General features: G+C 47.4%; 1 protein-coding gene across 1 annotated transcript; it reads left to right on the forward strand.

Annotated features, from left to right (window-relative positions):
• Nucleotides 1-1,832: 1,832 nt before the first annotated feature.
• Nucleotides 1,833-8,041, forward strand: LOC148128632 (vomeronasal type-2 receptor 26-like). The gene is made up of 3 exons (XM_087948685.1): nt 1,833-1,857; nt 5,978-6,104; nt 6,967-8,041. Exon 3 carries the CDS (start codon nt 7,335-7,337, stop codon nt 7,875-7,877), a length of 543 nt encoding a protein of 180 aa, XP_087804811.1. The 5' UTR covers nt 1,833-1,857; nt 5,978-6,104; nt 6,967-7,334; the 3' UTR covers nt 7,878-8,041.
• Nucleotides 8,042-14,851: the final 6,810 nt, after the last annotated feature.

Below are 14,851 nucleotides of genomic sequence, written 5' to 3' on the forward strand. Positions count from 1 at the left end.
TGGCCAACCAGGGGTGACCACCGGTTCGTCCGAGCCGGTGAGAACCAGTTGAATACCACCTCTGCGTGAGCTGCAGTTCGAGTGGCCCCTTGTCCTCAGGGGCCCAGTCTCAGCTCAGGCGCTCTTTCTTTGTATCGGCCCCCTGAAACGGCTCTGGGAACTCCGTTGCAGCTCTCGGAGGTTAATTCCCTTTGGACTCTTGGCAGGTTTATTCGATATAAATATCTCATTGCTCTAAAGGCTGCTCAAATAAACATTCTTGGGAAGAGCAGCCCCATCTTGTTGGATTTCCAGATCTTCGAGACCTTGTTTGAGTTCACTAAGTGCACTAACTCATCCCCCATCCTTAAAAGCCCTTCCCTGCAGAAGCCACGGGGGCTGAGTACCAATGAGTAGTTGGGTGTTCATTTTCCCCACAACAACAACCCTGTGAATTGAGTTGGGCTGAGAGACTGGCCCCAAATCCCCCAGCCTGCTTCATGACCAAGGCGGTACTTGAACTCACAGCCTCTTGGTTTCTACTTCGGGGGCTTAACCAGTAGACCAAACTGGCTCCCTTACATACTTATCAAGTTTGGCACAATCCTTCATCCAGTGCATCATTAATGTTCTTATATGAGATACTATAATTTATCAAATCCTAAAACCCAGATAGTTTTCTATTGCTTTTTAGTCATACAGTTTTTTCTAGGAGGAAATCATAAATATTTTTCTGGAAAGTTGATAATGTTTAAATAACATAAAAGTATATTTGCCTGAGAATTGTTATAAATCTTGTATAATAGCAATTTATCAACCCTATTGTATTAATGACAACATAGAAAAATTGATGACTTAACGACAAAATGTTGTATCTTCCCACTTTCATGACAAAGATTAAAAAAAGTAAAGATTATTTGAGTACCATTTTTAAATCAGTTTTTATCCACTTAATTATCATACCATCCACCCCTCACTTAACTGGGTTTCTGATCACATCACAAAATTGTTTATTACTCTTTCCTGAGATCAAGTTATATCAGCAGTATTTCCATAATGTATTTAGGAAATGAAATAATATGTGAGGATGACTTGCATAGAGCACATAAGTTATATCCCCCCCTTTCCCACAACCCATTTAGAAAGGGCAGTGATAGGAAGGAATGACTTTTGGGGCGTGGAGGAGAGATTCTGCCTGGGGAAGAAGCAGATAAGAGGAGGACACCTACAGCTGCAAAAAAAAATAAAGGGTCGGTGGGAGATTTGTACTTTCTGGCTCCCCAAATCCTGTCAGTGCAGCATTACAGCGAAGTGGGCCTAGCTCAGGTTTCCTGTCTGGGCTTCCTGGGAGAGAATCACCCTGACAATTTTCTTCTTGACAAATCCGTGTTTCTGATAACCAACCTGTTGTTTTCAGGGAGTTCATAAATCTCCTTTTTTCTGTTGTTCAACTATATTTTGTCAAAATCTATATTGTCAAAATATGATCGACAAATTTTTGTGAACTTTTCCCCTTCACTTGTAAGATAGTGGTAACACCCATTTTCCTAATGAAGCATGTCTGTAAATTAGACAACTACAGAAGAAAGATTCAAATGTGAAAAAGCATCTGGGATAATAAACAAAGTTTTCTGCATTTAAAATTGCTGCATGTTCCCATTCTAGTTCCATCCTTTCCTGGAGAAGAATGAGTTTGTCAATATTTCAGACTATAAACTCTACATTGACCCAAATGGAGAGGTAGCAGCAGATCTGTTCATTTCAGGCTACTTGGTTCTTCCCAGGAATGATCCCAGGGAAGAGACTGTGGCGTATTTTAAAAGAAACAAACTTTATATCCTCCAACGTGCTCTTTCACGGCTAAAGGTGCTCAACAAGGTAAGAGAAAGTTTGATGTCTTTCCTCTGTTTTCCAAAGCCTGAGGTCCCATTTCAAGAGGGCTGATGCTATTCCCCAAAGGTGGTTGACCTTCACCGAGAATTGAATCTGGGTAGTAGAAACCGGATTTTTTCCCTTAGGCTGCTTGGGAGGCTTCCATATTGTTCCATTTTGTAGACCACATACAGTTAAGGGTCTCCATCAAACGGGTGAGAATCCCACAAAGGCTGGGGAATGTGTCGCTAATAGCTTCTGGTTGTTTGCTCCTTGTGCCCAGAAGAGCAACGAAGGTGGCAATTCTGCTGACCGGGGCATGAATCCAGGCTTGGACTCTATCGGATGGGATTGAATCGTGAGTGGACGGAGGTCCTTTTGCTCCCATTGGGGGAAAGAAGCTTCTTCTCGTCCTGCTTGGGGAAAAGTGTCCCCTGAAGGGGCAGCTCCATAATCTGGGAGGCTCTTAAGGAGGCCGGACCTGGCCAGAGCTCTCCATGGCTCCCTTTCACCCTCCCTGGGATGGAGCAATGGGCCTTCTGCTCCTAGGAAGCAGCTCCAAGCAGCTTTCAGTTCACCTGAAATTATCAAGATTGTTCTGATATCACACCTTAAAATTATGGCTGTGAGAAGAGGGGAGAAATGTGTGTTAATGGGGTTATCAGAAGGAACCGGCTGGTTATCACTTAATGCTGAAATCTTTTCTCAGTTCCATCCAGGGCTGGGATTCAATTTTTGTAACAACCGGTTCTGTGGGCGTGGCTTAATTTGTGGGCGTGGCTTGATGGTCACGTGACTGAGTGGGCATGGCCAGGTGGCCATGTAACTGGCAAACCAAATACAAGTGGTCCTCGCTTAATGGCCAGCTGCTTAGCAAGTGTTCTAATTTATGACTGATCTCCCCAGAGCTCCTTGACCTGGTTTTGGAGTTTTGACAACCATAAACACAAACGCACAAACACACACGCGCACACAGCCTTCTGATCCTGCTATTCTTTCATTCTGTAAGGATCTCCTGCTGGAGCAGGGGGTTGGACTAGATGACCTCCGAGATCCCTTGCAGCCCAGCCCTAGATTGCTGTGCTGCTTCAAAGATTCTTCTGAAGCCAGGGTTTGTGTCCTTCCTTCCTCTCCTTTTTTCTCTCTCTCTCTCCCTCCCTCCTTCCATGTATTTATCTATCCATTCATATATCTCATTCACTTTCTCCTCCCTCCGTCTATTCTTTTCTTTTTCTTTCTTTGTCCCTTCCTTCCATCTCTCCCTTTCTTTGTCTATCCCTTTTCCTCCTTTTGCTTCCTTTCTCTCTTTTCTTTCTCTTTCTGTTTTCTTTGTTGTCTCTCTTTTCCTCTTCTCTCATTCCCTCTATTTCACTCTTTCCCTCTCTTTTTCTCACTTTCCCCCCTCTGTATCTCTCTCTATCTCTAACTCCCCCCCTCCACTCTGTGTTTGTGTGTGTGTGTGTGTGTTTGTGTGTGTGTGTGTGTGTGTGTGTGTGTGTAAAAAGAGAGGCATGGATAAGTCTGACCAGGTCAGGTCTCTTTAAGAACCTCCCCAAGTATGAACCGGTCCTTTCAGGGGACACTTTTCCCCAAGCAGGACGAAGCTTCTCTCCCAATGGGACCAAAAGGACCTCCACCCAATCATGATTCAAATTCATCTGAATTCAGGACCTGGTCAACAGAATTCCCTTTTTTCTTTGCTAGTTTGGGCACAAGGAGCAAACAAACCTGAAGCTGTTATTGAGACATTCCCCAGCCCTTGTGGGATTCTCACCAGTTTGAAGGAGATACTAAACCATAGGTGGTTCACAAAATGGAGCAGTGCGAGAAGGTAAGGGTGACAGTGGGGGATAGCCAAGTGGCCGGGTCCCTATCTTCCCCTCTCTCTCCCCCACTCTGTGTGTGTGTGTGTATCTGTGAATGTTTGTGTGTCTCCCTCAAGCCAGCAAGCTCTCCTTGGTGCTCTTTGCTATTTCTTTCATTTCGTCCATTCAGGCGACCCTACTCCTCCTCCTCTTCCTCCTCCTCTTGCACCCGGAAGCTGTGATTGGATCAGGAGGGTGCAGTTGTGTGGGGTGATGCTCGCTCCTCAAGTTAGCAGCCACCCGCCCCATACCAGGTTTTGCTGTGCTTTGGCATTTGCTTGAGGAGCATCTCCCCGTGCGCATGCACCCTCCCAGCCCTGCCACAACGGCCGGTTATGAGAGGAGGAGGAAAGGGAGGAGGAGGGTCGCCCGAAGGGACGCTTCCAATGCGGTCTGGAAATTGTTCAGCCAGTCTGGATTCCAAAAAGAAGACATGAAAGAAGTAACGAAGAGCGCCAAGGAGAGCTTGCTGGCTTGGCCATGTCACGGCTTTCAGGGAGACACACACATACAGAGTGGGAGAGTGAATCAGGAAGATAGGGACCCGGCCGCTTCACTATCCCCCACCATCACCCTCACCTTCTTAGGCCAGGCGAGGGAGGGGAGGGTGAGAGGCAGGGCCAGTCGCTTCATCAAGGTGAAGAGGTGGCGACCAAGCACAGGTGAATAGAAACCTGGGAACGGCAGCTCCTAAAGGGCTTTGAGGTCGGACGACCTGGAGCGGCCGAGATCCGAGTGAGCATTGCACCACAGGTTCACCTGATCGACCACTTCTTTGGTGTTGGCTTTACAGAGCCGCAGGGTGAGGTCTGGGCTGACATGTGACAGCAGTGCCTTTAGCTGTGCTTGCTTGTAAGTGTCCAAATAATCTGGTGAAGACGGCAGAGGAGTCACTCAGGTAGACCTCCCCCATCCGCAGTCCTCCTCCTGCAGGAAACGGCCATTCCCTGAGCTAAGAAGTCAAGGAGCTGCGCCTCGACTCACCCAATTCCTAGGACTACCCCAAATGGTCTCAATTCGGCACGGAGAGGGTAGCTCCCCATGGCAGTTCCCTTTTGCTTCAGTGCTCTGACTTCCTGTGGCTCGCCTCCAGCCTGAACACCAGGCTGGACCACCAGAAGGCCACTTCCCCACTTCTCAACGGCGCTCCTGTGCCGACCACTGCAGGACTCTCCATCTCTTTCTCCAAATTCTCCCTCAACTTCGAAATGACGACACCTGTTGCCGACATGGGTATGACCGGGCTGCCGGTCACCTTTACCCCCCACTCTACTTGCTTTTAGCTGCTGCCACCTGGACCCCTAACCCCCAGCAGGTAAGGCCCAGCACCTGCGGTGAATCCCAGCTAAATTTCGCTGTACCGGAGGACATGTGGAGAGGCTCATGTTCTCCTGCTGCTGGGAAAGCAAGAGAGTCTTTCCCGGCACAGCAAAAAGTTTGCAACTTCCTCTCCAATAGGGAAACGGGCGGCTCTGGGAGGCAGAGAAGCAGCCCGCTTGAATCCTGTTTCTCTCTGCTGCCCGGAGGTGTGCCAGGAAAGACTCTCTTGCTCTCCCAGCAGTAGGAGAACACGAGCCTCTCCACATGTCTTCCAGTACAGCGAAATGTAGCTCGGCTCCCCACCAGTCTGCATCTCACCCCCGCCTGGATTCACCGCAGATACTGGGCCTTACCTGCTGGGGGTGAGGGCGGCGGGTGGTGGCAGCAAAAGGCAAGTGGGGTGGGGGGTTAAAGGTAACCGGCAGTGGCAGCTAGGTGACTGGGCCCAAGAGCTTGCAGAGCCTCACTCACCCAGGGAGATCAGGCAGGGCCACAGTGGAAGGGATGCACCAATGGTTGGACTGGCGAGTGGGAAAAAGCAGGCTGCAGGCGATGCCGCGCATGCACGATAAGGACTGACTGGGAGCGGAGGGGAGGGGCAGGCAGAGAGGGACGGGGCCAGTCAGTGGTGCAATTTGCCGGTTCTCCAAACTGCGCAGAATCATAACAACTGGTTCTATAGAACTGGACAGAACCAGTAGAATCTCACCCCTGGTTCCATCTCTGCAGACTTTCCTATTTAATAAAGTCCTTTTTTTGGCAAAAGCAAAAGAGAGGAACTAACGGAAGAATCTTCCAGAAGTTATATCTCCAACCATTTGGAAATAGTGAGAGATTTTGCTTACTTAAGTGAAGACCAGAGACTAGTAACTTGTCTACTATCCATTTTTACCTCCATTTTACACATATTTCCTTTCCAATCTTATTTCTTTTCTGCTCAGTCCTTTCCTCAATCTGAATGTGTGGAAAGTTGTCATCCTGGATTTGTCAAGAGGGCTCGAGAAGGAGAGCCAGTTTGCTGCTACGACTGTGTTCCTTGTCCGGAGGGGACCTTCTCCACTCAGAAAGGTGGGTGACAACAGAGGAAAGGAAGGCCTGGTGGAACTGGATCCACTGAGAGAATTGTCATGAAAGTATGAATCAAAAAACACTTTGAAGCTGAATTGATTTCTGGTTTATTTCCAAAATGCCCCATTTCTTATCTAAACAGAAGAACAAAAAGACTGTGAAGGAAGGGCTGGATAGAGAGAGGTGGCTGTGGCAGATTGGGTAGGCTTTACTACTGCCAGAGAAAATATTTCTCCTTTTTAGCTTGGATGTATCCTTCCTTACACATTTACTTCTCTAGGAACACCTGAGTTCCTTGAAACACGATTAATTGTTTTAGGTCCACCTCCTGAAAGGAGGATTGCAATGCAGTCTACATGGGTTCCCTTTGAGGAACACTAAAAAGGTGTTGCTGAGGTACGAGATACACAATGTGGTGGCATGGATAGTTATGCCTGTATGTGTCTGCACCCGTATCACCACTGCTCCAATGGCCATTCCAAATTATTAGCAACAGTCACTTGATCTGCCAGCCACCTCTTAGGCAAGTATGACAAGAATTGCCATCTTGCACGTAAGTTTTGTCTAGAAAGTTTAATTGATTCATTATTTTCCTTTAGTAATGGAGGTTCCTATCAATATTCTGAACATTACAAAGGAAATCTTTCAAGTCCAAAGCTTCCCTCAATTTCATAGCCTATCAAAAATATACTGTAGCTATATTTTTTTTTAAAGTGATAAGACTTATTTTTTGTCTCTGGAGATATTAAGAAATCCATCCTGGAAAATGCTCCTAATAATCACTTGTTCCCAAAGAATGTACAATATATCTTGAAATGCAAAGGACAAAGAAATACGTTTTTTGTTTTTTTTGTTTTCTCAGATACAGAAAAATGCACCAAATGTCCAGATGATAAATACCCCAATAAAGAAAGAGTCCAATGTATCCCCAAAGTTATAACCTTCCTATCTTATGAAGAACTTCTGGGCATCATCCTGGCATCTTTTGCCCTATTCTTGTTCCTAACCACAAGCCTTGTTTTAATCGTCTTCATTAAATACAGAGAAACTCCCCTTGTCAAAGCCAACAACCGGGACCTCTCCTACATCCTCCTGGTCTCCCTCCTGCTTTGCTTCTTGTCTCCTTCTCTTTTCATTGGTCAACCAAGGAAAGCCACCTGCCTTTTCCAACAAACGGTTTTCAGCATCATCTTCTCAGTTGCCGTTTCTTCTCTCTTGGCCAAAACCATCATGGTGGTGCTGGCTTTCCTGGCCACAAAACCAGGAAACCGAGCAAAGAGATGGTTGGGGAAGAGCTTGGCCAACTCCATCATCCTATCTTCTTCTGGTGTCCAAGTTATCATCTGCTCCATCTGGCTGGGAGCTTCTCCCCCCTTCCCTGACTCTGACCTCCTCTCCCAGCCTGGAGAGATCATCGTGCAATGCAACCAAGGGGCCGTTGTCATGTTCTACATCACCCTCAGCTACATGGGCTTCCTGGCTGCCGTCTGCTTCACGGTGGCTTTCCTGGCCAGGAATCTGCCTGGGGCCTTCAACGAAGCCAAGTTGATCACCTTCAGCATGCTGGTCTTCTGCAGTGTCTGGATGACTTTTGTGCCCACCTACCTGAGCACCAAAGGGAAACACATGGTGGCTGTGCAGGTCTTCTCCATCCTGGCCTCCAGTGCTGGTCTGCTGGTCTGCATCTTCATCCCCAAGTGCTACATTATCCTTCTGAGGCCAGAGCTGAACACAAAGGAGCATCTCACAGCCAGAACAAATGTAAAAACATGAGATATAGCATCATTATGATAGTGGAAAAATTGTTAATGTTTCTTTTATTTGATTTCCATTTTGATAGTATGCAGGAGTCAAAGAAAATGATATCTGTATGTTACAAAATGGGGAATTGTTGAACAACTGGAATTCTTGCAGTTCCCTCCCATCTCAATAAATATTGCTAAAGAGACCACTGTAAAATTCAGAGGAATTCAGCTGTTCAGCAACAGCTACTGAACATGATACCTTATAAAAAATGATTGACGCACTTGTTCCCACTGACAGCAGCTAAATATATGGGTGGGTGGTGAGAGAATGTGTAGGAAAAGAGGTCAGGAGGAAGCTGTGGAACCAAACACCAGCCTGGTTGCCTGATCCTCTCCCTAAAAAAGCCAGAATGATGTGAAATGCCATGTTTGACTGGCTCTCAGCTGAGGAGGGAAATCTTCATCCCTCTTATGAGTCTTTCTTGATTTCCTGATAAAACCTCCTTTGCAGAAAGATTTCAGCAGAACAGCTGTCTGGGATTTCAGTTTGGGATTGTTTTTATTTTGGTATGTACTTCACAGCAAAAAAAAGTAAATAAAAAAATGAAGCGTGTAAAGAAATTTCCACTGTATATTTTTTTTCTTTCATCAACCAGAGAAATAAAATAGCCGTTTTCAGGCTCTTTAATTTTCCACTCTACAATTTGTACCTAAAGCATTTCTCTGCTCCTCCTCTAAGCCTGTCTCGTCTGTGAAGGGCTGGAGAAGATGTCCAGAGAAAGGGGACCTTGGGATTCTTCCCAGGAGGAGGTTGCAGGGATCTTGTCTCAAGGCAGCCACATCATTGACCAGGTCACAAACCTCCAATGCTGCATAATGTTCATCCAGGTACAAGAAGGGGCTGAATAAGTGGGAGGGACTTTTAGGTTTCTAGGAAGAGGCACCCATGGAAGCTGCTCTGCTCTCCAGCCACAGAGATTGCTGATCAATTGGGAATCAATTTTTATGTCTCATAAAGGCTCCTAACTGTGAATAGGATCCCTTTGCAAATTCCATTTTAAGGAGATAAGAAAAGCTCTGTTGGATCAGAAGAAGGTCAGTCTAAGGTTCACACAAATCCCTCTGGTTCTTGCACAAGCAATAGAAGAAGGCTGAGACTTGTGGCTTTGTGCCACATGGAAGAGGCGTTTATCCAGAGGTGGAATTCAGTAGGTTTTGACCAGTTGTGGAGAACCGGTAGTGGAAATTTTGAGTGGTTCGGAGAAGTGGCAAATACCGCCTCTGACTGGCCTCACCCCCATCTCTTCTCTGCCTCCCACTGAGTCCCAGCTGATTGGCTGGATTGGTTGCCCTGCACAGGAAAACGGAGCTGGAAAGCAGGTTAGTCGGGAGAGGAAGGAATGGGCTTTTGAAGTAACTTTCCACTGCCACGCCCACAAAGCCACGCCCACAAAGCCATGCCCACAGAACCAGTAGTAAAAAAAAATGATCCCCACCACAGCGATTATCCCACAATTTCACTTTCCTCCATCACTACCCACAACATTGGACAATCAGCCATCTCACACTCTAGGAATCTCCAATTTTAGTATCTCACATTAATCTGAGAAAATGTTTCCAAATTTCCCACCCCAAATTCAATAAGAGTTAAGGCGGGACTGGAATTCAAAAGTCTCCTGGTGATCCGCTCAAAGTCCCCCAGGAAGTTTTCCTGCCTGAGGGAGGATTAGAACTTAAAGCTTCCCGAATCTTGGCCGATACAACCAACAAGTTCTAAATCAATTATTGTCAGGAAGCTCACTCAAATTGACCGGCAATTCATGCAAAAAATTAGGCTGTGCGTTTCCCAGAAGATGGGTAGGCTCCATAAACAATGCCATTGTTTCATCTGAGGAATGAAGGTGGAGATGGAAGGTTCTGGAAATGCCATTTTACAGGATGCACCTTCTTTAGGCCCGACTGCCCCTGTTTTTCTTTGTACAACACCTGAGCTAAGGAATCTCTGAAATATTGTCTTGGGTTTAGGTCCAGGGGCCACAGGAGAAGTCTCCCATCCTAAAACGTATCCTGATCCCTTTCTATTTTGAGTGCACCATTGTGGGTCTGTCCTCATTCTTGGGAAGGGGACATTGTGTGGGTGTGTTTGCTATGTATATTGAAAACACGCAAGTTTTAGGGGAACCTTTGAAAGTGAGCTCAGTCTGCTCCTAAACTGTGAGCCCTATCTGACCATCACAACACCCGAAGGACATCCAGATATACACAAAGCCTTGTTTTTCTGTGCTTCAAGCATGGACATCAATCTGATCATCGGTCCGCTCATATTTTATCTTTTTGGAATGTGCAGTAAGTTGAACACATAGTAAATCTCACACATGGTCATTTTGCCATTTTAGGCCCTTTTGCTTTTTTCTATCAGCTGCCTGTTGTCTTTCCGCCTTATTCCTTGGATGGCTCCAAAGACCACAAAGCTAGAACTTCTTGGAAAAATCCATCACTTGTTTATACCAAGAACAATCCAAGTTCATTTGCTTAATTTTCATGGTCCAACTCTGCCCTTTTTATCCCAGTTTCATGGTGGGCAACACCCATTCAGCAAGGAGACGTAATGGTGTAGCCACTGGATGCAGATGTTTGCTTGTTATGATACAAGAGTGTTGCACTGGTCTGGCATGAGTGAGCAAAGAGATGGGATTCCCCTGCTTCCTCCCTAAAATATTTTTAAATAAATAGTTTTCTTCCTTATCTGCATGATTGGCCTTCAGTGGACATGACTGTAGATGACTAGGGAGAAAAAAGGGAAGATTACCGAGTTTATGCAGGAATCCTCAGATCTGGCTTTGCTTTCGCTGTGACCACTTGACTCTAGTGAAAGCATATCTTTTACTAGATGCAACTCGACTGCAAATGGAGACGAGTCTTTCTTTCCTGAAGGTCCAATCTGGGCCGGGCCTGATAACCACTCACCTGCTTGGCTGCAATGCCTTCTCTTTGGCTGTGGGTGGTTCTCTTGTGGATGTCCATGCATCTGGGAAGGGTGAGGAGACAGGAGATATCAGAATATCTCGGAATATCTTGGCTGGGCCCAGGAGTTTCTTGCCACTCGTTGCCTCTTCCTTCATCTTCTGAAATCATCACCAGAAAACTAAAAGGCCAACAGTAACAATGATTTGGGTCTTATTAACCAGAGCTGGGGAGGAGAGAGATGACTGGAGAATATTGGAGGGCCTCTTCTAGAGGAAAGGATGAAAACAAACAAACAGAAAGAAAAGTGAAAGCTTTCAGGCTTTTTTCCGCCCACCTCTTCATTTGTGGCCCAAAATGTCTTCATCATCAACGTTTGCTAGGCCAGCCCCTTTTGGCACCCCAGGGACCCCCACAGTTGCATTCAGCAGGCAACTTGAAGAAGAAGAGGGTGTAAGTCCATGAAGGGAGATTGGACAGCCACTTGTCTGACATGGTATAGGGCAGGGGTGGGATTCAAATGTGGGTGTGGCTGGGTGGGCGTGGCTTCTTCTTTTTTGCAGCACCCCCTTGTTTTGGGGCCTCCTGGACCTCAGGGAAGCCTCCTGGGGGGCATTTTTGCTCCCAGAAGTCTTCCCTGGGGCCCAAGAAGGCACAAAACGGAGCACAGGGTGGGGTGCGCAGCATACATACAGATCCCACACCCCCTTTTGCCTCCTGGGCCTCAGGGAAGCCTCCTGGGCAAAGCAGTAAGACAGCGAGGGGGATCCCGGCACAGCTGATCATCGGGAAGGGAAAAAGAACCTGAAGATTCCTTCAGGAGTGACTGGGTGGGGAAGGAAGCAGTCAGAGATGTCGGGCAAGCGCAATAAAGACTGACTGGGAGGGCAGGGTGGAGAGGGGCGGGGCCAGCCAGGGGCACGATTTGCCGGCTCTCCGAACTGTGCAGAATCATAACAACCGAACCGGTAGAATCCCACCTCCAGTATAGTGGCTCATGCTTGAGCAGGGACTTGGACTAGAAGACCTCCAAGGCCCCTTCCAGCTCTATTCTGATTGGTTAATAAAGGGCCAAGTCCAGCAAAAGGAGCTGGAGACTCACCGAGAATTCGAATCCCATCAAGGAGTGTCCAGAAGACTCCACGGCTTCGAGCCCCAACCTGTGTCCCCTGAGCATGTACAGTCTTCCCTCTCTAAAAGATAGGATTTCTCCTCCTCTCTTCTACAACCCAACGCCTGGCTCTTAACACAGCAATGGCAGAGCCAGGAGCAAAAAAAGAAAGAAAGAAAGAAAGAAAGAAAGAAAGAAAGAAAGAAAGAAAGAAAGAAAGAAAGAAAGAAAGAAAGAAAGAAAGAAAGAAGGAAGGAAGGAAGGAAGGAAGGAAGGAAGGAAGGAAGGAAGGAAGGAAGGAAGGAAGGAAGAAAGAAAGAAAGAAAGAAAGAAAGAAAGAAAGAAAGAAAGAAAGAAAGAAAGAAAGAAAGAAAGAAAGAGGAAAGAGCACAGTCCCACCTAAAAGTCTCAACCAGAATTCCTCTCGTTCCTGAGGTTTTCTTTTGCACAAAATGTTCCCTTTCCTTCCTTCTCTTTATTTATATTTGTATCCCTTTCATTCTAACACACAACACACCACACACACACACATACACACACACCTCTGTTCTTACCTTCTGATCCCAGGCTTGCTTTTTGCTAGCCACCTTGTACAACTTATGTACTTTCTTGGTGTTAAATTCAGTAAACTTGGAGGCAAATACCCATAGATTCCTGAAAGGAGGTGAACAGCTAATTTAATTTTCTCTTTTTAGGAGCTGGGCCAGAAGCCCAGACTTTTCATGCCGGAGGAAAGAGATGCCCCAAAGAAGCAGTGATGGAGAGATGCTTTCTTCTGGGGCCCAAAAGTTCCCTCTTACACAAAAATGTCTTACTTCAAACTTGAGTGATGAAGACTCCCAAGATAAAGTCTGCAGAGTTTGATGCAAGCATGGCATGACCAGTCTGCTACTTTTCTTGACTACTGCAAATGCCGGTATTGTGGTTTTCTAGGGGTTTGGACTAAAATGTGGATTTTGTTTTTAGCACTCATATTTAACAACATATTTCCAAACAGGGGAATTCAACAATTGGAGACGGCATCTCATTTGAGGCATTGCAGCAGGTATTCAAGGGGAGTTGGACTGTTTGCTTGTGGCTATGTAGAGAATCTAGGCGATTCCTCTTTTAACTCCATCCCCAGGTTCTGCCTCTTCTTCCCCTAGACCTCCAAACTCAAAAAGACTCCTGACTCACAAATCTGACTGCAACATCTGGACAAGAGAGAGGGTTTAAGACTTGTGGACTTCAACCCCCAGAATTCCTCCTTCCAGTCACCTTAGCTCAGGAAATCTGGGAGTTGAAGTCCACAAGCCTTAAACTTGCCAAGTTTGAAGACCCTTGTTCTATGGTCTTAGAAATCCATCCCTGGTTCTAAGGGACATTCCCTTTCTCCCTTCATCAAAGACATTAATTAAAATGTTGCTGAATCCAATGGAGGAGAACAGGGTGGCCAAATTAAATATTTGATGGTCATTTCCAGAGGAGCATCTGAGATGTCTTTGGGGGCATTTTCTCAACCAGCTTGATAACCTCTACAAAATGTTGCCCTTCATCCCACACTTGCTAATAAAGATGTTGGGATTCCTCCATTAAATGTTCATTACATAGAAAACATCCTAAAAAAGCAACTTGGTTGGAATATCTAAGGTGACACTTTCTGAGTGGCACTTCCTGAATCCAAGACTGAGCTCTTCCCTCCTTGAATTGCCTGCCATGAGCCCAGTTCTCCAGGGGTCTCCAAGAGGGGGGAAAAGACCAGCCAGGACCTGCAGAGACCTGAAGGCATGGAATGGCCTCCCTGGGAAGGTGGAGGGTTCATCCCACCTGGAGGTTCCTAAGGAGGGGCTGGACAACCACGGTGAGGCCGGCCTTCCCAGCCACACAGCCAGGAAACCACCCAAAGAGGCGGCTGGAAGCCTGGCCAGTTCTGCCTCCCTCTCTGGCTCTGGAGCTCCCCTTCCCCCCTGGGCCGCCTGGGTGGGAGCCTCTCCTCCTCTCCCAGCCTGCGGGGATCCTCCTCCTCCTGCTCTGGGCGATGGGGCTGCCCTGGGTGGCTGGAGCTTCCTGCCCCCACTGCCCCCGTCTCCCCCTCTCCCCCATCCTTTCTCAGACCCCCAGTTCTCCCTCCTGGGCCAAGGGGTGCATGGGAGTGAAACCCCCCAACAACTGGAGACCTGGGACAAAGGGACCCCCAAGGGCACCTTCAGAGCCTCAGAGGTGGGGAGGCCGAAGGGGCCGCAGACCCCACTATAAGGGCCCCATCCCCACAACAAGAAGACCTGAGGCCTCCAGGCAGCCCCCAACCCCTTTTCTTGGGGGGCCTGGCAAGAAGAGAGGTGGGGCTCCCAACGCAGGGCAGCCTGGAGAAGCCCTTGAGGCAGCCTCAAAAGGCAGCCCTGAGACCTCCAGACAGACAAGGCAGGAAGTCCTCACCATGGAGCCCAACACTTGTGTTGCTGGGGGAGATGGTTGTTAAATGAGTTTTGACCCACTTTATGACATTTCTGGCCCTGTTTGCTAAGCGAATCACTGCAGATGTTAAGTGAGCCATACAGTTCGTAGGCACATCCAGCTTCTCCACCGACTTTGCTCATGAAAGGGGATCATGTGACACACACCCGGGGACATTGTGGCCATCATACGTGTGAGACAGTTGTCTAAATGTAAATCCTGGGACCCCAGGGAGGCTGCCAGGGCCGCCAGTGTGGAAAGCGGCCCTAAGTCACCTTTCTCAGTGCCACTGTAGCATTGAAGGACCCTCTGCCAGGAAAGAGCGAAACCGTCACAGGAGGGAGGGAAGAGGAGGATTCCCTGATAAATCCTGGCAGAGCTGCAGGGAAGTTTCTCCCGGCCTCCTCTTCCTCCTCCTCCTCCTTCCACCCGATTCCCCTCCTGCTTCTTTTCCCTCCATCCGTCCATCTTCCTCCTCTGCCTCCCTGGGAAAG

The sequence above is a fragment of the Notechis scutatus genome, unplaced genomic scaffold (genome assembly GCF_049901735.1).
Source record: "Notechis scutatus isolate UNSWTSFEM ecotype Mainland unplaced genomic scaffold, rNotScu1.2 NSCUCTG43, whole genome shotgun sequence".
In the NCBI taxonomy this organism is placed as follows: Eukaryota; Metazoa; Chordata; class Lepidosauria; order Squamata; family Elapidae; genus Notechis; species Notechis scutatus.